The following is a 26,649-nucleotide window of genomic DNA, read 5'->3' as shown; positions in this document are numbered from 1 at the left end:
AAACATCTCAAAAAGCAGAAACAACTATTTCACTAACTTACTGTAAAAATACACAAACCAACTACAAAGGGTTTGGGGCACGTTTTTAAGTACAGAAAACTGAAACTTTAAATGTTTTTAATCTGCACCTCAAAGAACAGGTTTAGCTATGGAATGAAAATCAGTAAGTGCTTGCTCATTTACTTTGTTTTTCATTCAGCTATTATTAGAACTTGTTTTACTGACTTATCCTCGTTTTCAAGGAAATGATAGCTTAAACTGAAAGTTTATTTCTAGTAGTAATCTAACTATTTAAGCAATCTTCTTTAGCAAAGTAAAACTCACACACCATTTTTGGGAAGTGAATCAAGTAAATACATTAAGTTCTTTATCCCTCAGAAGTTACAGTGGATGTGTTGAGCCTTTTTCTAATTAGGACTTCAGTTTATGTGTAACGTTTCATTTGACTAGTACCTTCCTTATGTTGATAGTTTAAAATATCAACTTTACTTTTATGGTAAATATGTTTATTTGTAGACTTGTTCTGTTACGATGTTATATGTCATTGAAAATGCAGTTAAAAGAACACAATTATTCATTAAACTGTATGCACAGAAAATTCAGCTGTTTACCTTCATGAAAACAATTAAAATATGAAAATGAAAAGACACGCCATCAATCTGAAAAACATCATCATGGAATCACTCCCTGTGAGGTAACATTCTACTTCCAAGAAAAGAGAAATAATGTACCTCTAACATTAACTGTGTGAATTCTTCATTACTAAGGAATGTCGGTTTCCAGTCCTGTCGAATCTCACTGGCATCTGATTGTGCAGTAATTTCTACAATCAAACAAATACAGAATATAAGGATTTACCCAACAGTTAAGGTCATTAAACGCCCAGTGCCCAACTCTCTTGTCCAATTCTGGTCATTCTAACCATTACACTAAAAATTGTTACCTCTTTCTCTTCTTCCCACCTTTTTCTGCTGTTTATAAAGATATAAGGTTACATTAAAAAAGGGTAGGTTTGGAACAAAGACTGTTACGAGCCGTATGACAGACTCCAATCCAGAATCACTGCAAGTCTGATTTGTACACAGAGACAAATTTGGAAATGAACAGATTCCTGTAACAGAATGGTTGAGGTTGGAAGGGACCTCTGCAGATCATCTGGTCCAACCCCCCTACCAAGATGGGTCACCTAGAGCATGTTGCACAGGACGGCATCCAGGCGGGTTTTGAGTACCTCCAGAGAAGGAGACTCCACAACCTCTCTTGGCAATGTGTTCCAGTGCTCTGTCACCCTCACAGTAGAGAAGTGCCCCCTCATATTCAGCTGGAACCTCCCGTGCTTCAGTTTGTGCCCGTTGCCTTTTGTCCTGTCACTGGGCACCACTGAAAAGAGTCTGGCCCCATCCTCTTGACACCCTACCTTCATATATTTGTAATATATTGGTAAGATTCCCCCTTAGTCTTCTCTTAAGTCTTCTCTTAAGTAGCACTTAAGAGAAATATATAGATTAACTTTCCATACGTAAGTGAGAGAAGCAAAGGCTGCTGAGCAAAAATAGACCCTGGGTTGTGAAAGCTAATGCTTCTTTTTCAAATGATAACTGGAACAACAAGAGGCAAAACTGCGTAGTACCTCAGTGCTGATGACTAACAATGGCATTACAGAGGTACTGGTTGTAAAAACAACCTTGAACGAGTAAACGTGAATCAAGCATTTAGATGAATCAGAAGAACAAAAATGTGTCTTTATGGCTTTTGATTTCAAATGGAGAAATCTGTAGGAAGTTCATAAGCTAGTTTGTTAATTCACATGGCTCAAAACCTGGAAATTCACATGACAGAAAACCTGGAATTGACTTAAATATGCAAAAGGCTGGAAAATTTCAGAATTTTGTTCCTCAAACTGGGCAAAATTTCATGAAGAACCTTATACTCAACTAAGAGAAGAGGGAACAACAGGGAATTATTTATTATATGTTATGCAGGGAACTAATATATTATTATATATATTATACAGGGAACTGGCAACAAGCGGAAAGCTGCAAGGAGGAATTAAAAAGACTGGCAAATAAGAAGGACCTAAATATTCAACGATCAGATTTCACAAAATGCATAACTTCATCAGGCCTTCGCTATTCATTTTGAAATGGTATCATAAAGCAGTAAGAGTGGGCTATGGAATAAACAAAATCTAAATATAACCCCAAGCCTAAATTTTCCATCTGAATAAATACATTGCACACTGAGTGGGAAGTCAAAGGACATGAAAATAAAGAGCTCTGCCATCACCGCAGAGGTGAAATCCAAGAAGCTTAATGCATTCAGTCCCCAAAACAGAAAATCGTCATTTTAGAACTGGAAAAGCACAATTCCTTGGCTCGTTCTGACCCATACAACCAACCCAGTGCAGAACTAAAAAAAATCACTTTGGTTTCCACAGTAGACAGAATTTACGCTGAAGAAATGCTGAAGTTTATGCTTTAACAAACGGTTCTGAATGATCTCACCACAACTATGGGCATTCTTTTTCATGTCCCAGAGAGCAGTAAATGTAACATTAGAAAACAGAGTGAAAGCAACCTGGAAAAGAACTTTCACTTGGTAACTTTAGAGAAATACTTTAAAATGTGTTAAAAATGCTTTAAAAATTGTGTTAAAAGGTGAATGAGACTGAGGTCACATTCCTGAGCCAGGCACCAAACACAGGAGCCCAACCAAACCTGCACACATTCAACTCACTCAGCCCTCAGATTGTGGATCTGAAGCAACTCGGCATTAGTACTGAGCATCCTCAAAAGAAATTGCCAACTGGGCCAAGAACTGTAGCATTTATCTGTGGGCTGTATGACTATAAATCTACTAGTTGTAATTGTAATAAGCTACATTTTTCAGTATTTCAGCATTTTCACACTTTTCTTGTTTAGCAATTCAAAGCAAGGTGCAGGATTCAAAGCTGTATTGCCAAGTGAGAAGCTGTCAGTAATATAATTTCAGAGTAGCTTATCCTGTTGGTTTTTACAATAAGAAACAGAATCCACTCTGGCCAATAAGCAGATAACATAGTTCATTTGGACCTGCTTCCGGTGTACCAAGCTCAGCCAAAGTGGAAATGGTCCAGAAAGAACCAGAAGCAACACAGTTAATCAAAACCTGGTGGCTGAACGCAGTAGGATTTTCAACAGTAAAGCAGCTAATCATTGCTCAAAAATTTATTCGCTGCTAGGGTCACTCTATTTTAATGTAACAAACAGATCCAAGAGCCTCAGGAGGCAAAGAGAGCTTCTGACCTTTGCCAAGATTTTGTCCCAAATATTTTAATCTAAAAAAGTGCAGAGCGATGCTGGTATGCACTTGTAGGCAGAGCTTCAGAGACCTTAATATGAAATGTGCAGTCACACAAAGCTACATTCTGTCCCATCAGGTGAAGGACAAAAGCTCCAAGCCTTAAAAAGCATCCATCTGCAGTGCTTTTTTTTTTCTTTCTTTTTTTTTTCCCTTTTATCCTCAAAACCAGAAACAACCAAGCAAAACCACATAAAAAACAGCAACCAAACAATGAAAATAAGAAGGCCCTTCAAAGACAAAGAGTTACAACTAGTGCTGCTGGCTGACAGCTGCTGTTCGTTCTATGCTTTATATTACAGGGAATCACTAATAAAAGATAAAGTTGTTTTGAAACAGAACAAACTTTTATGAAGACTTTAGAGCCTACAGAACTTTTACAGGCAAGGAGCTTTCATGCTATTCTATTTGTTATGAGAAAAACTTATCTCATGGAACTAAAACAGCATAATCAGCATTTATTTGGCAAAAAAAAAATCAACCAACTTATGTATTCTTGCACAAATTATTCCACTTCCTTTTCCATTTTAATTATTATGTTTACCCTTCTAATGGCACTATTCAGTACACATCTGGTGCCACTTGAAACGTGACCATAATACTAATTGAAGAGACATATTCGGGCATGGAAAAATATTTACCATACTGTAACATACCTTAAACCGACAAACATACTGTTGATAATCACTTACCTATTCACACACTTAGCCTTACCTAGGCTAGCTTTATCTATTGTGGTTTTTAATCCTAATGGTAGCTTATTTTGTCCTTGCTGCTTTCTAGTTAGTATACATGCTTAGAAATTCCTCAGGGAAATGGGTTAACTGTGAAAGAGCTTGTTTTCTTGAATTTTAATCTTGTTTTTGGCAGTGTGAACCACAGGGTGCCATATTAAGAACAAGTGTAGGAGCAGGAATACGGATTTTTCATATACAGAAATATCAGCCATAAACAGTGTAGGCTTAGTCAAAGAATTTTTTGGTAACAGAAGTAATCTGTAATGAACATCAGTAAAACATATCTCAGTATATCCAACCATCAGCTGATGCAAACAACCAAAACATAGCGAAGATGTTCAAAACAAAAACATAGCGAAGATGTTCAAAGATATTCCTAGTTTTCACAGTTCGTGTTCAAGTTTACAAAACACACATTCGTTGGCTTATGTATCAATGGGTATGTCTTGGAAATCAGAATTCAGCTGAAAGCATTTACAGGTTTTCTGTGTGGTATTTTTGTGTGGGGGCTTTTTTTTTTTTTTCCCAGTGTTTTAGCTAAAAGGCAAAAAAAAAAAATGCCCGTGTTCCAGGTCTGCATTACCACTGCATAGCATGCTCTCTCATTAACAACCTAGCCCAATAAAGCTTGCTGGAGACAACAACATTTACAACCTGCACCTTGCAAAGCAGCTGTATTCTAAAGGTCTCCATCTGAACATAACAAACAACTTCAAGGTTACTTCAAAAATGCACGCTTCTCTTTATGAAACAGACTTGTTTGACAACTATGGGATAAAAACAAACAAAAAACACACACTGATTTTGCAAAATACCGTCTAAAACAGTTATACCTCTGCTACCTAAATTATAATCATATCTTTATTCAGGAGCCCTTTACATTTTTTTGACAATTTCCTTAAAGGAACTGCAGCATTGTTAATGTTTTTATGTACCAAGTGAATATCATAAACATTTCTAACAACTTGGAAATACTTTTCTTCTCGTTACAATTAATTACCTTTGTGCTTCCGTAAAAAGTCAATGCTCTTCTGCAGTACAGTGGATTTATCCATCTTCCGAGCATTGCCTGGAAGCATGGAACCCAGCTCTTTGATAAGTACATTAAACTGATCTCGACGTTTCTTTTCAGACTTGTTTCTAGACACTCTGAAAAACAAAAGAGAAAACGTTTTACAGCAACTATGACACCTACTTAAAATAAGATACATTCTACTGCCAGGTTCCTGATGGAAACAACCCCTTAAGAATCTCTGCTGTGAGAACTGACACAGAGGCACCTACTCGAAATCATAGACACCAGTGTGTGAAGAATGGTTTCTTCATTCATGGAGGGGGTGCACCTGAGCCTTCAGAGAAAAGCTCCCTTAGACAAAAATACAAATAACTGAACCATAGTTACAAATACACAACGTGTCTAGAGAATAACAGTAAGAGAATGCTGTTAAATAATGTGGTTGATTACACAAAAATCACATTTTTATTCTGTTTAGGAATCTTCTTGGTTGGTCCAAGTATACAACACTTTTTAGCATAGGTAAGCTAAAATATTACCTTTTTGCTTTATCTTTGTCATCTTCTTCCACCAGCCCATCAAAAATGCTTCCATCATTTCTGAAAGATACAGAAAGAAATAAATGTGAGAGGGTAAAATTTCTCTCTTCTGGAGTGCAAACACAAAAAGGAAGAAAAAAAAACACCTCAATATTCATCACTCATTCATCTACATCAAGAAACCGAAGAATTGTTTTACTGTGATGTCTCACAAGGGCCATCAGCAATAACCTGAAACCAAGACACCTACAAGTTCTTCTTGTAGGACATTTACTAAAAAGAAAGAAAAAGGACGTACATTTCTGACATGACCCAAAGTATTTTTAGGCTTGTAATGAGAACTCACAACCCTGTGCAAACACTTAACTGAACACTATTTAATTCTATTGTTCCATCTTTTTGATTATTTGCATTACCTTATCCTTTTGAAAACATCAGAGGACAAAAATAATTTGTTACCTCTACTTATTCACAACTTCTATTATAAATATTACAAGAATTTACAGTAAGAAAGTACATTTTACTTAAGTATTGAAGTATCAATAATGGAAGAGGGCTGAGAAATATGCTATACCTCACCCATGCAAGTAATTTTATAAATATACAATTAACTCGAAACAGTAACACTAATTATTCATTGTATTTGGTTCCTAACCAAGTATCATGTATTTTTTCCTCAACTTGACAATTGCCACTGTACTGCTAAAGAGGTCTTAAAATACCAAAATCAGAACACATTTTCCTTTCAAGATACCTCTGCATACTTCATACAACACCTTTGTTTGATTTCCTTTTAAAAGTCAAGGCAAAACTGTTCTGTTTTCTAAAACTGCTGTTTAATGGACTTTTACATTTTTTTTGTCCCATTTCTTCTGCCTGCCTTCAGCCTATTTAGTGCTGTCCTCTCACTGACTGCTTTGTGTCCAACCAATAACATTAGGTTAATTTTTCAACCTAGTATTTCCTTCCCTTGAGGCAAGTAACTGTCCATCTAAAAAGCTTACTTCATCTCTCTGATTTGTAACTGATAAATCATCAAGCAATCATACAGTACGGTAAGCAGTGATGTTAGGAAGTAACTATTTTCTATGTTACTGCATAAACTTTCAGAAGGAATTCATATATTCGAATGGCTGAGGTTTCAGTGAAAATCAACAAACTTCACTAAAAAATGAAACGTCAGATAAACTTTTTAAAAGGTTTGCTGTACATTTTTTAATTGTTATTTATTCAGAATGGGGTTAACATTCTGTAAGTTTTACGCAAGTTCCATTTCCTGAAGTCTCAAAACCAGCATATTAAGGACCTAGTATCACCTGAGCTGCTAAGGAAGTCCAGCGCAAGGAATCAAGTAGAAACCGTGGCTCAGCTATTACTTTTCCCTTGAAATAGTTAGCAGGTCACTTTACTGTCATCTGCAGCATCACTAATCGTTTAAGTGTATTTGTTTTCCTCAATCAAATATTGAAGGACATAAAAAAAATAAAAATCAAGTAAACATAAAAAATCAACTCAACTTGCACAGATGCTGTTCCATGTCTGAAAAGTCATACATTTTAAGATTCATCTCAAACAATAAAAACACTATTTCCAATGACTACAACACAATGAATCTAAAAATTATAAAAATAACTGTATCAAGGTAGCAAAAATCTCACTCCTTGTTTTTGCATAAATTACTGTTCTCTATATTTTAACTATAATAATACAATTCTTAAAGAAAACATTGAACACTAATCCCCCCCAAACTCTCAGTGTCTCTTAACATACCTGTCCGCAATGGAGCTCATTTTATGGGTGCTTATGGTAAAAAACATAACATATCACACTTTAGTCTTGTGGTAGACATTTGTACGTTTGCCTGCAAGAGAGGAAAAAAAATCAAACCGTGACTCCGGAGGAACAAATGTGTATTTCAGCAGAGCATACTGAAGTTTTTATTTGCTCTATAAACTGCTTTTAATCTTCCTCTCTATTCCAACCATCTGCTCTGCACTCCTACCTCCTTTAATATAGCCTACATTACTTTTATAATCTGGACTTTAGTATTTTATTTTACATGACAGAGTTTAAGAGAACATTGTTTTCTTAAATGCTACAATGAACAAATTTGGACTAAGCCAACAGAACCCTTTTTCTGACTCTAAATTCAGATATAGCTTTTTATTCTTATTTTAGCCATTTTATCTAAAAGACTTACATGATTTTGAAGGCTGAACAGATGTAAAATAACCTCCTAGGTAGTAACACATTCCATTTGGAAATCGTGCAAACAGAAAGCATTTGGGTAATAGTATTTTACAGCTGTTATTTATTTCTTACTATAATTTCTTTTTGAGCAGATTTTTATGTTAGACGTGAAATTACAATATGATACTTATTAGAAAGTGATCTTTATACTGAGATAAAGTCATAGATAACCTGGCCATTTCTTAAAGCAGTCTTTTATTCATTACGAAGCTTCAGTAAGAGGTTTCTGCTTGCTTTTTTTTTTTAAGTGTATATATTATTTTGAACAAAGAATGTGAATTAAACATTAATAATGAGAGAAGGGGTTTAAAATTAAAATAAGGATTTAATTCAATAAGTACCTATTCCTAGATACCACAAAATTATAAATATAAAATTGCACAGATTTATCAAAGACTGAAAGCCAAAGATAAAACAATTCAATTAAGCCTCTCCCTTTGATATAAAAAGTCAGGGAGCAGCAGGACTGGAACACTGTCAGCCATTAAGGAACAACTGTGTGCAGCGAAAAGTTTTATATAAGAGCTCGATTTGCAGATCTTCAGGAGTTTTTAATATGCTATAAACTTAATAGTATAAAGGCATTACATTTATTTCAAACGAGCTGGTTTTAGTCACTTCAGTGACTCATAGTTTCTGATAAGGAAGGATTTGTTTGTTTCTGGAAGTGCCAAATCCAGCGGAACTTGCAGTATTAATACCACAAGAAATATGGCAGCTGCTACTCCAAGGTCCTGACAGCCTGCAAAATGTTCCAGGAAAATCTTATCCCAGTTTTTGAATAGATAGGGAAACTGAGGAAGAAAGCTTATGTTCCAACCAAATTGCTTCATGGTCTACAACAGCCACATATTAAGAATGTTTCATTCACAAAATTAGCCCTTTTTTTTTTGTCCACAAAGCTTCAGAACTGAGTGACGCAGGGAAGTAAATGGGAAAGCTGGGCTGTAGCACAATCTCTTTCAAGGTGCATCACAGGGTGTGTGTGCTATTTTGCCCCAGAGTCCCATGAGCCCTCTTGAGCCCCCTTACCTGCTTCTTCAACTAATAAGGCCCAGCTTTGTCTTGCCTTTATTCTCCAGAGACACTGGAAGTAAACCACTCCTTCACTCCAATACTTCAACATAGCAATTGTACTGGCAATTCCCACAAATTAAATTCCCCAGATTAGTTGGCCATGGTTTATAAAGTCACGAAGTTGTACCATTTGAAAAACAGCCAGAAATAGCAGGATAAAAATAAATTACAGAGAATTGTCTGTTCAAATTCTTGTCAAAAGCAATCAACAGGGAGGTTAGGTTGCTCAGCAGTAAAAGGAAACTACCATTACTGGCAGAGAATTAAGTTTAGAATCAAAAAGCCAATTAGAGCCTTGTTTTTATAAAGTAAAATGTACTGTAATATGTAAAATGTACACTAACACAGATATGCACTAACTACATTTTCAGCTCTGCGTTAAGTTTTCAACAAATTTGGGAACTGACATTATAGGGATCAAGAATAATATGAAATTCCATATGCTAAATGATATACAGTTCCACTAATATGCAAAAGAAAAATCTGTGTGTAACTAAACACAAAAAAAACTTTTATCTTTGACATAACTGACGTATTCATTATGCAGAATCAGAATTTAAGAATCAATATTCTCCACTTTAACAAAGTACTCAATTTCTAGAATTCAACAATATCATTCACTTGTTACTGTATACAGATCCTATGTCAGAACTGGTGACCCAGATAGATTTGGTACCCAAGACAGTTGAAAGAACTGATAGACTATACGAAATGCACCTGTAGTGCATTTTTTTCTCTCTTTTCAAGGTCTGATCATTCTCTCTTTGCATCCAAAGTTGCAAGAGGCTAAATATCCTCAGTGGTTATACATGTCAGTGGATAAGACTGCAGAGATAAATCCAATGAAATCAGGCAACTTTAATGCAAACAGTACAGAAACCAAGGACTATATCTAAGAATCAAATTCTGTCATTTTCTGCAGAATAAAAGACACTATTTTACCACTGCTATTCAGCCCTTCAGTGTTGATGGCAGGAAGCCATAGGAACTTTATTAATTACAAGAATACAATTTTACCTTTTATACTTTGGGACTTGTAAATAGAAGTTTCAGGGGTGAAACACTGTTTCTTCTGAAGAATTATGTGGAGTTAAATGTATCCTCTTCTGCAGAAAAGCATTAAATTATGAACTGTAAAAAAAAAAAAAAAAAGGAGGGTTTAAAATTGGTAAATTTTATAAATATTTTTTAAAATAAAAGAAAAATAATAATTCCAACATGAGTAATTTATAAATGCAATATTCTGCTGACTAAAAACACCTCAATTGTTTTGCTATCAGAATTCACCTTGCTTTAAAGCTCTTCTCGTTGTTAAGCAGTACATTCTGAAACAATTTCAACTCTGCTTCAAGAAGCTGTCATTTTATGCCAATCTTTAATCTTGATGTCATTTTTACTTTTAAATATGGTATCAACAAACCATCTACGTCTTCACTTCCACATGCCACCCTCAAAGAATTTCTATATGCCATTAGTTAAACATCCTTTTTGCTGAAACTCTTACTTGGGCTTCTACTGGCTTTCTCAGTGATGTCTTCTCGTCTCCAAACTTGCTACTCTCAGGACTCCAGAATGTGCAGAATGCTGCTGGTGACTAGCAAAGTTGCCCAGCTGCATTATTGCTACTGCCTCAGACACCGCCATTAACCCCTTCTTTCAAAGTCCAGTTCAAAAATCCTTCCAAAAATTTATTCCAAACTTACGTCACAAATGCAGTATTCCCATAAAAAACCCACCACCAGTTTAAATAATCACTCACTTCTGACTTCTTTATATGATTACTTTTCAATTAAATTATTTTTATACACTTCTTCCCTTGAACCATGCTACGTTCTACATTTCTAAGTCACCTGAAATCAGCTTTTTCTCCCATCACTATCTCATTTCTCTGTGCCTATATATTCGCTATACAATATATTAATAATATACAATACAATATATAATAATAATATACAATACAATAAATATATATACAATATTTATAATAACAAATGTTATTATAAAATGAATTAAATTTTCAAAAGAAGGTGGGTTCTAAAACTAAACTTACACTACTCTTAAATTCATTAATGTTACTGAAAACATTATATCTAATTTTTTATCTCTCTTTTTTAGAAAGTATTTGATTAGAAAAATAAAATTTCTCCTTCCCCTGCACCTAACAGAGGCTCTTAAGTGGTTAAAATAGAGATGTAAATATTAACATAGGAAGTTAAAGCACAGCAGACCAATCTGCCAAAAAGAGAAAAACAATTACAGCATGATTCAATGAAGCCACTCGCTCTTTTCTGGCCAAATAACCTGCTGGCCCATTGACCTACTTTTTTAGGTGCTTGCAGACTCCTCTCCTCTTCTGTTTTGTTCCATTTGACAAGTGCAAACAGTAACAGTGACAAAGAGTCCCAGGAAGGCTAGGTTACAGAGACTGCAACATGAAACCTATGTTTTTAAACTGCCTTGAGTTGAAGAACTCTGCCAACTCTCGCCCAGCTCCTAACGGAGCTCTAATGAGGAAAATTTTAAATCTCATCTCTGCAGTCAGTAGAGGTGTATTTTTAAAAAAATCTCAATTAAACACTTAAGATAAAACACCACAGACCTTAGGCACAGAACTGTATTTGTTAATGTCTAAAGCAGAATGAAAAAAGAGGAAGTTTTTAAGGATATTTCAAAAAGGGATTTCAAGATGAGGAGGAAAATAATATGTTTATGTTATAAAAGAACATAGGCAAGCTCAAACCAGACCAAAAGGAAAGCTAATCACAGTGGAAAAGGTTTTGTAACCAAAACCGCATAGATCTCTAACTCAGTCGAAATGGCATGCATGTGAGAGCTAGCAGAAAGGTCTAGACGCCTACACAACAGCACTGGGAGCCACAAGTGTTCAAAGGTCACAAGTCTGTCTCCACAAATCATGAGGGTTTTTTTTTAACATAATGAATTATTTGCATTTGTTTCTATCTCTTGTACACGTCCAGCACAAGTTTTCAAACTTTTCTGCAATCACAAAGGCTAGAAACTCACTATTTTTAAGAAAGCTAAGTTCCTCAATCAAAAGCTTCAGCTGCTGCCATGGATATACAAATTATTAATACACAACATTGCCCAATCTGCAGCAAAATCACAAAAGCTAGCAATGCTGCAGCCTCTGGGCTATGCTGACTTATCACTCACAGAGAAGCGCGGAGTTATTGGGTGGCCAGTTATTCCATGGCCAAAGAAACACGGTTCTGAGTAAGTCCTAGGGTAAAAAGCCACAATCCAACCTCAGGTAATAGTGAAAAGTTTGCATCACCTGATAAAATGTTCTGTGTTACAGACTGAAGGAGTTTCAGCAACTGCAGTCCAATTTTGTCATCAAGGCTGGTTTGCACACTGACAATATTAAATCTCAGAAAAAAGTTTAAAGACTGAACAAAATGTGAAATTACACTACAGTCTTGCTCACGACAAATTTTGCCAGAAGTAGACTGGAAAATAGATGAGACAACAGCTAGTGCATTGCTTCTACTTAATTTTCTGTATAGTCAGTGACAGAAGCCTTGATGTCTCCAGGACTTCATTTTCACAGTAACTCAGCTAAATATTTTTGAGAAAGAATCAATATTGTCCTTATATCGCAACAAGTTTTTATATAAATGTCTTGATCTTTATACGTAATGTTTTCATGACTTTACAGATTGCAGCCCTCAGACAGAATTAATGCAAATTAATGAGGAAAAATATAGGAAACAATTCAGTTTTCCGACAATGCACTGTCTGCAAGCTGAAGCTGATTAACATCCTTAATACAACCTGATCTCTGTGCCATAATCCTATTTTGCCAGGGGAACAAACTAGTGATTATAATCACCGAGGATTAACTTTAGAGATCTTGTTTAAAGAATCAAAATCACAGGACAGCGGTCAGCACCCTCCACAGCACCCAATGCCCCAGAACAGCAAAGTACTCTCAAGTAACACACCACAGACGCAAGCCAAGGAGCAGGAGGACCACAGCGAGTCAGTACCTTCCTCCCAACACTAGCATATCACCAAGAACCTAGTCATTAAACTGATTCTGAAGATAATTATAAACCTTCTTGATACTCCTTTCCAGGAGCAAAGGAATATTTACTTCTGTTCATTTGCACTAGAGACTTCCTGGGTTTTACTCTAGTGGAACATCCTACCATAGGGGGCAAGCAGAGATCTGTGCCTCATGCCCAGAATAACGCATCGCTATCATTAATGCTTTGCACTTTGTTCTTTTCTTCTTGTTCTTCCCTCCAGCCCAACCAGTTTTCTCTTTAGCCTTTTCTTTTTTGGGTAAATAGGTAGAGAGGAAAAGGGGAAGAATTTGCTTTGTATTCCTCTGTAGTAAGCATGGACTTCAGGAGAGAGCAGGAGAGCTTTAGACAGGTAAAGCACAACTTGCTCTCTAATCTGATAATTTTGGGCCTAACTGAGCCAGTTAGAATGTTTTGAGATAGTTCTTCTTTGCTTGCAATGGTATACACACCAACAGAAAGCAAATTAGGAGAACATGAACAGCACTATTTAACATCTTTGTCAGTGACATGGACAGTGGGATTGAGTGCACCCTCAGCAAGTTTGCCAATGACACCAAGCCGTGTGGTGCAGTTGACAAGCAAGAGGGAAGGGATGCCATCCAGAGCGACCTGGACAGGCTGGAGAGGTGGGTTTGTGTGAACCTCATGAGGTTCAACAAGGCCAAGTGCATCTGGGCTGGGGCAATCCCAAGCACAAATACAGGCTGGGAAGAGAATGGATTGAGAGCAGTCCTAAGGAGAAAGACTTGGTGGTGTTCACTGATGAGAAGCTCAACATGAGCTGGCAATGTGTGCTTGCAGCCCAGAAAGCCAGCCGTACCCTGGGCCGCATCAGGAGGAACATGGCCAGCAGGTCGGGGAAGGGATTCTCTCCTTCTTCTGCACTCTCATGAGACCCCACCTGGAGCACTGTGTTCAGATCTGGGGCCCTCAGCACAAGCACATGAGCATATTACAATGAGTCCAGGGGAAGGCCACAAAAATGATGAGAGGGCTGGAGCACCTCTCCTATGCTCAGACAGGGAGACCTTATAGCAGCCTGCCAGTTCATAAAGGGGGCTACAGGACAGCTGAGGGGGACTCTTTGTCACAGAGCATAGTGATAAAAGAAAGGGATGGCTTTAAACTGAAAGAGGGTAAATTTAGATTAGATCTTAAGAAGAAATTCTTCACTCTGAGGGTGATGAGGCACTGGCACAGGTTGCCCAGAGAAGCTGTGGGCGCCCCATTCCTGGCAGTGTTCAAGGCCAGGCTGGATGGGGCTTTGAGCAACCTGGTCTGGTGGGAGGTGTCCCTGCCCATGGCAGGGGGTTGGAACTGGGTGGGCTTTAAGGTCCCTTCCAACCCAAACCATTTTGTGATTACATGATTCTGACTGATTGATCCTCTCTTCTTCTCATTAATCAAAATTTGTTAAAAGGTTATGATCTAAAACTGATGCATGTCTCTCATTTTCTACCTCAAAATAACATAAGTAAAGCAAATTGAAGATAGGGCTGAAAGGAATTTCAAGAAATGCTGTCCAAACCTTGCAGCTGAAAACATTATTCTAACAGCTGGGAACAGTCATATATCCATCTACCATGTGAAACAATCCAACTGTACTGTTGGTCTGTACTTGTGCAGAAGAGCTGAAGCATCCCAGAAACGTCCTTTTTTGTAGATAAACATGCTTTAGCAGCAGACATGTATCTCTACCTGCTCCACAGCAAACCAGAGCAGGATAGGGCTGCTTCCACTACAGACATCCACACAATTTCCTTTCAGCTGGCCTTTCAATAATGCATCCTGTGAGAGGACAAGGAATAGCCTGCTGTGGCAGAGCAGCTTGCTTAGGTCCATTACTTTTGCAGAAGACATGTACACATGTGTGCAATATAACAAAGAAAGCGCAGTAGGATAGCTGACTGGTGGTGTCGGTTGCCACTATTAGAGTAATTCATCCTATCTTAAGTCTGTTCCTGTGAGACTTTCAGGAGATAGGACAGCTCCAAGCAGGCATGAACTGCCTGGCAGGTCTATTGTGGCAGTGGTCAGAGGTGTCACAGTTAGTCCAGTTATGGTGGCACTTGGATGACTGCATGCTGTTTGCCCATAGACCTATCTGTACATAGCCCCCACAAACAGCAACAGTTGGAAGAGCCTACAAATCACCGTGACTGGGAGACAACAACGGAGCATACACAGAAGTAAAATGGGGTTTAAGTTCTTAGATAGGGTTTGTCACATCAGATTAAGAAGTCTGTTTAAAAGTCACTCTAAGTACCGTCCTCACAGAAACTTGGATGATAAAGATTAGAGGAAAAAGCAATTCTCTTCTGCATTCTTCACACGTTAGCCTGTCCTGCTACTGGGAGAACACTTTGCTCTCTAACTTTGGCCTGAATACAGTTTGCAACTCCCGTCTCTCCAGCTCATGGTTAGAGGAAATACCCATCTACCATTTCTCTGTTCAGACCATTTGCCTGACCACCTGTTCTGGGGACACCCTTCCACCTCTCTCCTCTAGAGCCTGCCTCTCCTTCTCCGTCCTCACCGTGGAGATTGGCATGCAGCTCCTTGCCCTGTAAGGAGTTTTGTGCTCCAGGCCAGCTCTTCGACACAGTGCGGCTCTCTAATCTTGGTTCAGACTCTGACTCATCAATTTGACTTCCCAGCCTGTCCTTAGACCTGACTCCTTGTCACGAACTTGCCTGACAATCTGGGCTCTTGCCTGAACCTGGTTACCCGCCCCAACAAGCACCCTGCCCTTTCGACTCCCTGCAGCGGCTGGGGAAGAGCTCAGCAAGTTGCCAGGCTTCAGACAAAACTGGTCATTGACAGGGGGTAACGAAGGCCTCTTCTGGAGCTCAAGCACTTCTCAGTCTTTTTCCATCTCTTCCCAGACTGCCTACATTATCTTTGCCCTCTAGGATCTGAATTAACCAAATTAACTACAACTGGAGTTTCAGTGTGTGCCCATTGCCTCTTGTCCCATCCTTAAGCACCTGGCTATCGGGTCAATATTCTTCCATACTCTCATATAAAATATTTTTCTCAGTGCTTTGTATTCACAGATCCTTACTGGAGATTCCTTCACTTAATAACAAAGCCACGCAAGCGTGACAGAAATAATGCTTGTAAATCCTGTGCAACTAGTCTGTACAAGAGGAAGACTGCAGCTACATGTTACGATTCCACTTGCACCAGTTTTTGTTTATAAGGCTCCTCCCTGCTTGTCACTCTTCCTGGACTTTTTTTTTGGGGGGGGGGGGGGGGTTGCACCCCTTCAGCTCTGGCCACAGTGAGGCAGATTTGTGAGATGATGTGCTTAAAAAAAACCACATACCACACTCACAGTTTTAAATACAACCTTTATTGTTATGTTCTGATTAAAAACTGTGGCTTCCTGTACCTTTGAAAATTGGCACAGCTGCGGAACAGTACAAAGGGCAGCAGGAACCTCTTAACTAAGTCTGCCACTGCTGGGTCTCTAACAAGGAACCACGGGTTGAGTCTTGAGAGTACGCACCATGTTTGCACATTGAAAATACAACCCAGCTCATAATCAACACTGTCTGAAAAATACAACTAATGCCTCCTTCAACAGTACTTAACAAAAAACAGTACTTCACAGCACAAGTTTTAATCAAGAGAAGCTAATCTGTTTATTAGAATTCAAAACTGAAAATCGTCATGCCCCCGAAAAACTGTTTACTTTAATGGGATTCTGGGCAGAAACAGCCTGCAAACAGTCAGCTCAAGAACAGAATCCAAATTTGTGTTCACTGTGCAGAGGAGTAAGTGCTCTAGATCGTACAAAAATCTTGACATTCTGCTATTCATGCTCACAGAAGGGAACTAAACTTGGTATATTTTACAATGAACAAAAAATCCCACGTTCCTTCCTCCATTCTCTTAAATAAAACAGAATTTATGTAATTGACAGGTTTTTTTTTTATTATTTTTTCTTCCCATAAGTTCAAAGGAGTAAAAATACCTCACACATGCTCAAAAGCTGAAATCCCTACTGAATATCGTTAATTACCCCATAAAACTATGTGCTAAGTACAAAATATTTTATACAGAATAAAATTACCTGACAAAAAATTATTTTCACTTGCTGATTTCTCAAAATTAGCTGAAATTTAAAGAAAAAAACTTTAAAATACAGTACCAAGTCGTCTATCCCCAAGTCAGCACTTTGAGATGTTTCATCCAATTACAAGTGTACATAATTATGACACATTAGCAATTTTAAATGTTTCATTTAGGTCGAACACATTCAGGTGCTAGTGTAAACAATGTCTAAAATGGTTTGTCACATTTCCCTTAGAGGAGAAATAATACTAAGAATACTAGCAAATCTAACCAAAGAAAAAAAATTTAAACACTTCATTACTACACTAAGAAATGGGACAGATCAAAAGCTAAACGTTCTTTTTTCTCAACCCCGGTAACAGGAAAAATTGTCTAGATATAGAAAATAAACTACTTTTTGCAAACTCTCCTGGTGAAAATCTGTTACCAAATTCAACAGCTGTAATTATTGCACATCAAAGAAAGATAATGTAAATTAAATTCTTCCATTCCATAAAACATTTCTGCTCTGTTTTGATAGAAACCCATGTTTAAATGTAGAAAGTGAGACCTTACAATTATTATTACTGCAATAAAACCAACGCTTTTATCTGCCCACTATAATTAATCTTGCTGAAAAACCACAAACCTACAGGTTCAGTGAGCAGTTTAAGTGCCAGACTTTTATTAACAGCGCACGTCTCTGCTGCAAGGTAGGCAGAGCAGTTTAAAGTAGTTACTGAAATGCACACAAATGAACCTTTCCAAAATTCTACCCTAGGCCAAGAAAATCAGCCCAAGGAAGACTTAATACTTCTTTATAACCCAAATGAACACGCATAATTTTACATGAAGAATCAGACTGACTAATCTGAAAAAAAATAAACATTTCTTGCTGTTATCACTACTGCATTCTAAAATCTTTAGAGATCAAAGAAGTCAACAGATGGCCAAGAAAGTCTGTAAGAATTTAAGTTATGCAAGTTATTTCTGCACCCAATGCCTTTACAGTCTATTTAGAAGAAATTTTAAGGATATAGCTATGAATCTCAAGTCAGTTTTGCTTGATTTACAACTCCCCTTACCTTTTTAAGGGACAACTAGCTCTTTCATACCAACCCAACACCTTAATCCTTGAAGATACCATGATGTACTACATCCAGAAACATCTCACCACTTCTCAGTTATGCACATATTTAAAAGGGATGGAAGAGGTTGAGAGCGAGCCACATGCCGCGCTAGGCAGCACAACAAAATGAACTCAATTATTTTATTTATTTATAGGAGACAAAGACTTATCCCTAGCAGCTGCATAGGGCACTCAGCTAAGATGTGGGATAAACACACTAAGTACCTCCTCCAGCTCAGTCTGTAAGTGAAAATTACCACACGTAAGGTAGCAGGTACAGGATATACATCAGCCACATGGGTAATGGCATGGCTACAGATAATAGTGACTTCACAACTAAATGTTTATTTATATTTCTAATCACCTTTACCAAATTCCTTGGTAAAGCTGAAAGTTTTCAAAATAATATGACCCTTTTTTTAAAAAAAAAGTTATTATGGACACTCATTTCCACAACTCTATTAAATTCCCTCTTCTTTTGCTAGCGTTACTATCTGTGATCACACAGTCAACACAGCCTGAAGCTGGACCAGCCTAAAAGTAACCCAAACAATGTTTCATTCAGCTAAATCAGCTAACTTTGTTTCACCATACAGCTGCTCAAAAGCAATGTTGGCACAGGGCAAGGGGAAGCAGTGAATCACCAGGTTAGACACATCTTTTGGCAACAATGCCAGTTCATTCTGACCTACCTCATACGTTAAAATGCAACTAGAGAACAAAATTAGGAGACATGAGATTCAAATTTGTGCTCAGAAAAATAACCTTTGTTGTTACTACTTGAGAAGCCTGCTCCATACTTTAGATGAAACATTTCCCTCTCCCATGCATTGCTGTATCTCACGTGGCAAACTGTGCCACATCAAATTTCTGGCAGAATGAGGTTTGTATACATACGCTGATGCAGACTCATGAAGAGTTTCTGGATATAGAAACAAACTCCAAAGTCAGCTTTGGAGTCAATGGGAAACTCATGCAAAATGCAAAGCACAGGAGTAGCTATACCTGGCATGTTGCTGGATAGTTATCAACCTATCTATCAAGCAACACAATTATCATGAACTGTGACATTTCTAAAATGATCATCAGCATGTATACATATATATGATTATTCATCTGGATGGATAATATGAAGCTAAGAAAAAATAATGGAAGAATGACTTCTACCAAGACCCATTATTTGTAACTCTTACGGTTGTGCAAGTGAACCAAGAGGACATATTAAAAAAAAAAACAGAAAAAACAAATAGAAGTAGAGTCGAAAACAGCAACACCCAAGAACAAATGGCGGGTGTTGTAGAAAGCTACCAGTACTCAATCTAAAACTTACTCATCTCATGCAGAAATGCAAGCATGTAAATAAACCACCGTAGAACTATTTTGTGATGGGCACTTTTTTTTCCAAGTTGATTGCACAATCCTCGATCTGTGCAGCTGTGCAAGTGCTTCTGATGCTTAGATTTCCCAGCATGCATGACTCATGCACAACTAAATCATTCTGTAAAACATTTGTGAAGAGTAGACTGCTTCACTGCCTGAAGAATGGAGTAGGCAGTGCACTTCATTGGAAACTGCCTTAAAAAGAAAGAGGAACTGAGAATTCACATTCATGTTACCATTAAATGAGAGAGTAGAAACATTTTTCTGTTCAAACACTGAAGGACATTCCAAGTCAAAAAAATACCAAACTAGCAGCTTCTCTCTGCAGCTCTCTCTCCCCCTCCGTCTGCATTAGCAAACTTACTGTTATATTGCTAAGATCAACAAGATTTCACAGAAGACTTACTTTTTCTAGAATTCTGGTGTCTGTCAGTGGGTCCTTCAGTATTTCCTCGCCAGTACAACTACCTGTTATAGAAGGAGCAAGTTTATACATTAAACAAGAATTCCATGCTATAGTTACGAATTCCAAACACCCGCTCTGCAGTACTCTCCTTCATCTCATTACACAAAACACTAGAGTTTGTCTCATGTCAGAACCTTCAGTATAATGATCCAGGCTCAACTGGAATTACAGTGATTGCAAAACCTGAGATACAGGACACGTCCTTCATATTACATACGCAACAAGTGCCTTAACAGGAAAGGGGAAATAAAAAAATAAAGCTTTACAACTGGTGCACAGAGGAAGTGCCTGTGCACACTTCAGCATGTTAGCTGAAATGTCAACTCTTGTCTTAACTGACAAATAGAAGGGTCTTTCTGCCTTGGATTTGTCTTGTCCCTAGAAACCCTTTGCAAAACAATCCGTAACCACTTTTCGGATATAGGTTAAGGCATCCTTTAGCCACCTTGCATGCCTTAAACAAGAACTGAAAGGAAATGGAACATCAACCAACATTTAGTCAATAAAAGGACTTGTTCGGACAGGAAAGATGGTACATTATAAAAAGAACCGTACTGCATGAAGTAAGTAACAGCAATGCAGCAATAGAAAAAGTGTATAAAGTCAACTCTAAATTTAATCTAATTTTACTGTAATTTTACTCTAATCTTTCCTTATACACATGGAAATAAAGGAAGAACATCTTTGCTTAAATACTCAAATGTCAGAGTACTCAACATAACTACATTTCTGAAGGTACAATTAACACCATCAGAAGGAAAACCATTGTAGTTTGAAGTAGCACTGTTACGTTTGACCATTTTTAGCCTTCTACATTTCTAAAGCCCTATCATATTATGGAGATACTGTGTTCGTTCAAATTCTTTGTTCATTCTCCTGAGCAGTAGAAGCATGTGCTCCTTCTTTGTGGATTGCTACTGACAGAAGCAGAAACTTTCAGAGGCTGTGCTTAGTAAGTGGAGCTTGGAAAACCCACTAATTCACCTTCTGAGGTTCACCAGAGAAGCAGCAATAGCAGACCAACAAATTCCTTTTCCCATAGTGATTTATGGTCTGCAAAAAAATAGAGTCCAGTCTACTTAATTGTATATGAAGTTGATGATTATGACAATATTACTCTTCATACGTCATTAATTTTTTTACTAAGACTTTTTAGAGCTTGCATAGTAATTCAACATTCACAACAAAACTTCTCAACCATTTTCCACTCTCTCAGTGCTTTCAAAAATATTTTAAGATCACGTTTAATGAAAGAAAGAAAACAATACAACTGTAGAATTCTTAAGCCAAGCTTCTTTAAGCTTTGCTGCTACCACATTTCAGGTAAGAACTTTCAAGATAGGTTGTAGGGGAAAAAATGTTATTCCTCAAACTCAGCTCCTCTTTGTGTTTTCAGAAATTCAGAATCTGTCCCGATACTTACATCTAAGCTTTAAAGAGCTTCAAGTGAGTGCTCAAATGTACTTATATCAGAACTACTAGTCTCCTGTGCTATCTACTACATTCAACACCAAACCATATCAACTATTTGGGACCACACTCGCTATATTTGCATGATTCTCTAAACTCTTTGGGCTTCCATCTGCATTTTTTCTTTGCTCTTTTGCCACTCTTCAAGGTTTTCTTTCACAGAATCATCAGACCACACTACTTCTATCTACCTAAACATGTCTCAGTATGCTTACTTCTTGCCCCCTTAAAGTCTTCTCTGCACTCTCAAGTTCTCAACACCTCCCAAATTAGTATCACCATATTTTATTAGCAAAGACTTAGAACCTTCCCTTCCAGGTCATTACCGAAGACGCTAAAATTAGCACTGCTTAAAGACTGCCATCTCAAATAGCAAGAAGGATCTAGTTAAAAACCAAGTTGCACTAGATGTATCTTACAGTTAATTGTTTAAATCACAGCAAATGAGGTAGTACACTCCATATACGTTCATTTCCCACTTTATTAACAGAATCTGATTCAGATCATCGAGGTACTAAGAAGTAACATGAAGAAGGTCCTATAAAGATATTATAGATATACAGATATAAAATTTCCATTAATCAGATATCAAAAAATGAAACTACTATAATCAGGTTTTGGTTTAAATAACTCTCTTCTGCTAAGTAGAGCATTGTGAAAATGGTTTCAATGGCCTAGGCTCTTGCTAGTAGCCTATTTAACAATGGTATCAAGGAAGAGGATTCCAATAGCTATCAGGATTCATAAGAAACCCTGAAACTACTATAAATCAGATGTTGAGGCCACATGCTAAGAGGCTAATGAAAACAGCTGTATTTTATTTAAGCACATGTTAAGGCTTGAAACAGTTTAGTTATGCCTAACACATTAGCAAATTTGCAAATAGAGCGAGAATGAAACACACACTTCAACAGAAGACAACAATATTCCTAAAACAAGATTACTTAAAACAACGAGGACTCTTCCTAACTTGCTGGCTTACAGTTTTCACATTTCGACTCTCAACATTTTTCTTCATTTTAAAGTGAAGTTTGTTCTTGCCTCAACGAGGCCTCCTCCTGAGGCTGCAGCATGAAGCAGCTAAGTACTAAATTTTGGTTTTTACTTAATGTGGGTTTTTTTGGTAGCCAAAATCCTACAAACTCATATGGCAGTAATAATCTCTCTTTTAGAAAGGATTATACAAGTTGAACAGAGATGCTTAAGCCTAGTAGAACACAATACGGTATCTTTTGTAATATGCTTGTGCTAGTTACAATATGAGATAATGGTGTGAATAAAAAATTTAAATTACACTGCAAATAACTTGGCATGTAAATAACACCAGCCTTAATACAAAAAAAAATAATTGAAGTTCTCCAAAATGGTGCTGCTATCTGTGTTGCTACAACCTTAGATTTGCTTATGTTAAAGTGCCCTTGTTTTCAGTTGCCCTATCGATAGGGTCTTGATAGAACACTTGAATCGTGGAAAATTTCAGGTGAAAGAAAGTGCTGAACACTAAGGCCTGGATCCTGCAAAGATCTAATAAACAAGAAATAGGAGTTTATTCCTAATCATCGTCTTAGATTGGCAGGGTATTACATTAGCAGCAAATGTTCAAAAATTCTTGGAAATCTCCAAAAATTAAAGTTATACAGCACAGCTGGAGAAAACTCTGACGACTACTAATTCAAGATGAAATGATTTAATACTGGCAACTAAATATTACTTAAACTTTCAAAGCATTAACAACTGCCATCTACAACCTGAAACAGAGGAATTTGGGGAAAAAAATCTGCCTTGATTGATGACATCGATGTACAGAAAAATAGCAAAAACTACAAACGCTTGTGAAGACTGCCTCCTTCATTTTGTCTTGCTCAGACTTAATGACTGCAACAGAACTCTGTACTTTTTTTTTCTAATGCAGATTAACAGCTCAATCAAAACACGTGGGAAGTATACAAATTTCAGAATTCTATATAAAAAAATATGAAAGAAATCGCAAGACTACTATTTTTAACAATTTAAGAATATAAACAGGGAACAAAACCGGATTAAACAATCAAAACTTTCAAAAGGCAGTTGTATCATATAGTCATTTGATTCGTGCCATTTTAGATTTTATTTCCTTGACAGATTGTATTAACAGAGGTAGTGCAGGAAATCTGTGGAGGTTGTGTTGCTCAGTACCAATGCACTGAAACTTGTAACTGGATTTGGAAAATAGATGCACAGAGATGTTCATTGCCCTCAGCTACTCACCAATAACCAAAGTAAATAATTTTGGCTATGTCTCCACTAACAAATAAACTGGAGCAGTAGAAATGGATCAGTAGACCAAAGCAGCTGGTGCTGACACTAGCTGTTCAAGTGGGTTTACTTTGGATTAGATTTCCATCTGGTCTCCAGAAGCAAATCACCATCACACAGGCCACTCAAAGTTTTCCAGGGATTTAATAATTGATTCAGGCCTGAGTATTCCCAGTAGAAACAGAAGAACGCTTTGCACCTGCAGCAGAACTTAAAAATCAGTTTCCTGGGAAAGGAATGTAGCTCAAACACATTAAATCAGTAGGTGATAAGAGGAAATAGTTGAGGGTTTCTCTCCAAAGCAGTATTAACAACTTAAAATGGTAATGCTTACGCTTCAATTGTACCATCCTTTCCAAAACAGACCAGCCAAAGAAGGCACCAACTCACAGAACAGAATATTTGAGGGTACAGGCTCTAGAAGAATTCTGTAAGCTTTTCTTAACTCCTCACCACAGTTAAAAGCAAACAAACAAAAGCCACACTGCATGGCAATCTACTGGCTGCCACAAAGATTTTATCTCCCCTATTCCATAATTCAGCAGAAGACACAAAACTTGGTATCTACTACCACTTCACCTTCATGCATCTTTTCTTCACTTTTATCTTCTATGCCCCTTTCCTTCTTTAAATATTTTACTCCTTTTCTTGTTTTCCAACTATTCCTTTCAGATTTTTTGTCTCACTAATTTATTTCCTCCTACCTGTGCTACTAAATACAGCAAGTGCAAACTTAAGATTTGACATCTCCAAACTTTCAGAGTTGGCAGTATTGTTTTTCATTTTGCAATTCACATAGTTTAGACTATGACAGGCCCTGTAAGCACTACCACTGTAATTCAACTTGTCCAAACTCAATTTAAAAGGGCTAAAGATGACCATGTGCTTGCTTCCATCATTCAAACACATCTCAAAGTCCAGAGGTAAACAACCACATGAATTGAGAAAGAAAAGAGATTAATGATATAGGAATATTTGTTTAGCCTGAGGCTGAAATTAGTCTGGTTCTAAACATCATCAGAGAACAGCCATAAGAACACCATGGCAAATACGTTAAGGAAAACTAATCAAGCAACCGATGTTATAAAAGAACTTTATTACAAACATATTTGGCATATACACAGCCAAAGAGAAAATCCAGGAATATATTGCATAATCTGCCTTCCTTTTTCTGAGCTATGTCATTTGTTTATCTAATAACTTAATCTTCTAGATTTTAGGTTAAATGACAGAGCATGTTAGCATTGTAAGTTATAAACGGGATTTGGTCTCACACAATTAACTCATTCATTGCGTAAAATAACCAAGACATTCACAGAGACTCACCTAGTTTCACTGACGCTCAATATACAGCATCCAAATAATTTTCCAGAAGATTTTTGCAAATGAAAGAATGGGCTTCACACTGCATTTGCTGAAATTTAGATGAAAAGGAAGTGAAATCTCTTTCAAGCAATGCCTAAAAACCCCCAAGTGTATACAAACTTTCTCACATACATAAACTGAATATTTTTTAAACGGTCAGCATTATATGTATTTCAGAAGCCAGCTTCTGCATGGGTCTGGGCTTAAGAGCAAAGAACAGAGTTTGCAAGTACCTCTCTTTTCAATAATAAAAAATTCAGGTAACGCTAATTTTCATCAACAGTAAATACAACTATCCCGTTGAGTTTTTAAGTCCTACTAAGCAGCCATGAAATTTTAATGCAAATTAAATACTACATTCTTCATCTATAAAAATCTCAGAAGTAATCATCCCATTTATTCCTATAATGGACAGAAATTCTGTCGTCCTGTAACTCATGAACATTTTGGGGTCACCTCACAAAAAATCCAAAATATTTGAAAAAATGCTCAGCACAGTCCTACAACAAACAGAAGAACAGGAAACATTAAGACCATCCTCCACAACATACATTCTAGATTCAGCAAAACAAAGTGGAATGACAAGCCTCCTGCTCATCTTGTTTCTCTTACTCTGCTTCATAATTTAAACCTTTAGACAAACAGAGCAATGATTTCTCCCATATAGCACCTCTCCCTCCTCGCACCTCTCTGCCTGGCCAAGGCACAGCTTTGCTTTGGTCAGCAAAGCTGTTCTATTGCTTCTCTATTTGATTAATTTAAGTCAATTCTCTGATCCAACTGTAAAACTGGGATAAACTCTTAGCTTGTTCAGAAGCAATTCCTTTTTCTCCTTAAATCTGTTAGGAACCAGGAGACCATTTTCAGATCTTTACCTCTTTATAACCTGTTAAATTTTTTTTTGATTTAATGAGTTGCAATTTTTCTTCACTGCGACAGGCAGAGCAGCCCCAATAATTATGACCAAGATAACTAACTGCCCTACAATACTACATTTCCCATCTCCTATGGGTTGACTCTGATTATGCCACCATTCCTCCTTATCGTACCTATTGGGAGGTGCAGGCAGACATTAAGGAAGAGCCCAGAAGAAAGCCTCCTTTACTCGGTGTTTGTGACTGACATTACAACGGAGAGCAGCAAATTAGGCATCTTTACCTCTCTCAGTCCAGCTAGAACATGCTCTGTACCTTTGTCTGATTATAACTAAAAGGATTTGGAACATACCTACCTCATCTGATTTGGACAGATGAAACAGATCTAGGCAAATCACTGAGCTGGGACAGACCTATTTTTCAGAAATCTAAATGGCACAAAACAAACAGCCTGACACTGCAGCACAACAGTTCTAGTTTTCTCCTAAAAACTCAACTTCTCTCTTAAAAACCTCAGCGTATGCAGGTCCTGCATCTTTCCTGTGGTAAGATTAACATCGCAGCTTGAGTCAAGAAAACAGTAATCCTCCCCCCTGCCCCA

General features: G+C 37.3%; 1 protein-coding gene across 5 annotated transcripts in view; it reads right to left on the bottom strand.

Annotated features, from left to right (window-relative positions):
• Positions 1–26,649, bottom strand: part of CLOCK (clock circadian regulator) — a 64,217-nt gene that overhangs the window by 26,821 nt on the left and 10,747 nt on the right. For 4 of the 5 annotated variants that reach the window (XM_050710187.1, XM_050710188.1, XM_035552432.2 and 1 more), the window contains exons 3-9: positions 25,135–25,222; positions 19,984–20,045; positions 9,975–10,088; positions 7,401–7,491; positions 5,631–5,690; positions 5,077–5,225; positions 732–823 (exon numbers count right to left, since the gene is read on the bottom strand). In XM_050710187.1, coding sequence (XP_050566144.1) covers positions 732–823; positions 5,077–5,225; positions 5,631–5,690; positions 7,401–7,447 — 348 coding nt within the window. In that variant the 5' untranslated portion in view covers positions 7,448–7,491; positions 9,975–10,088; positions 19,984–20,045; positions 25,135–25,222. The remainder of the gene's footprint in view (positions 1–731; positions 824–5,076; positions 5,226–5,630; positions 5,691–7,400; positions 7,492–9,974; positions 10,089–19,983; positions 20,046–25,134; positions 25,223–26,649) is intronic. The other variant, XM_050710189.1, reaches the window with a different exon arrangement.

Source organism: Cygnus atratus, chromosome 4 (genome assembly GCF_013377495.2).
Source record: "Cygnus atratus isolate AKBS03 ecotype Queensland, Australia chromosome 4, CAtr_DNAZoo_HiC_assembly, whole genome shotgun sequence".
Taxonomy (NCBI): Eukaryota; Metazoa; Chordata; class Aves; order Anseriformes; family Anatidae; genus Cygnus; species Cygnus atratus.
This window is presented reverse-complemented; position numbering and strand designations above follow the sequence as displayed.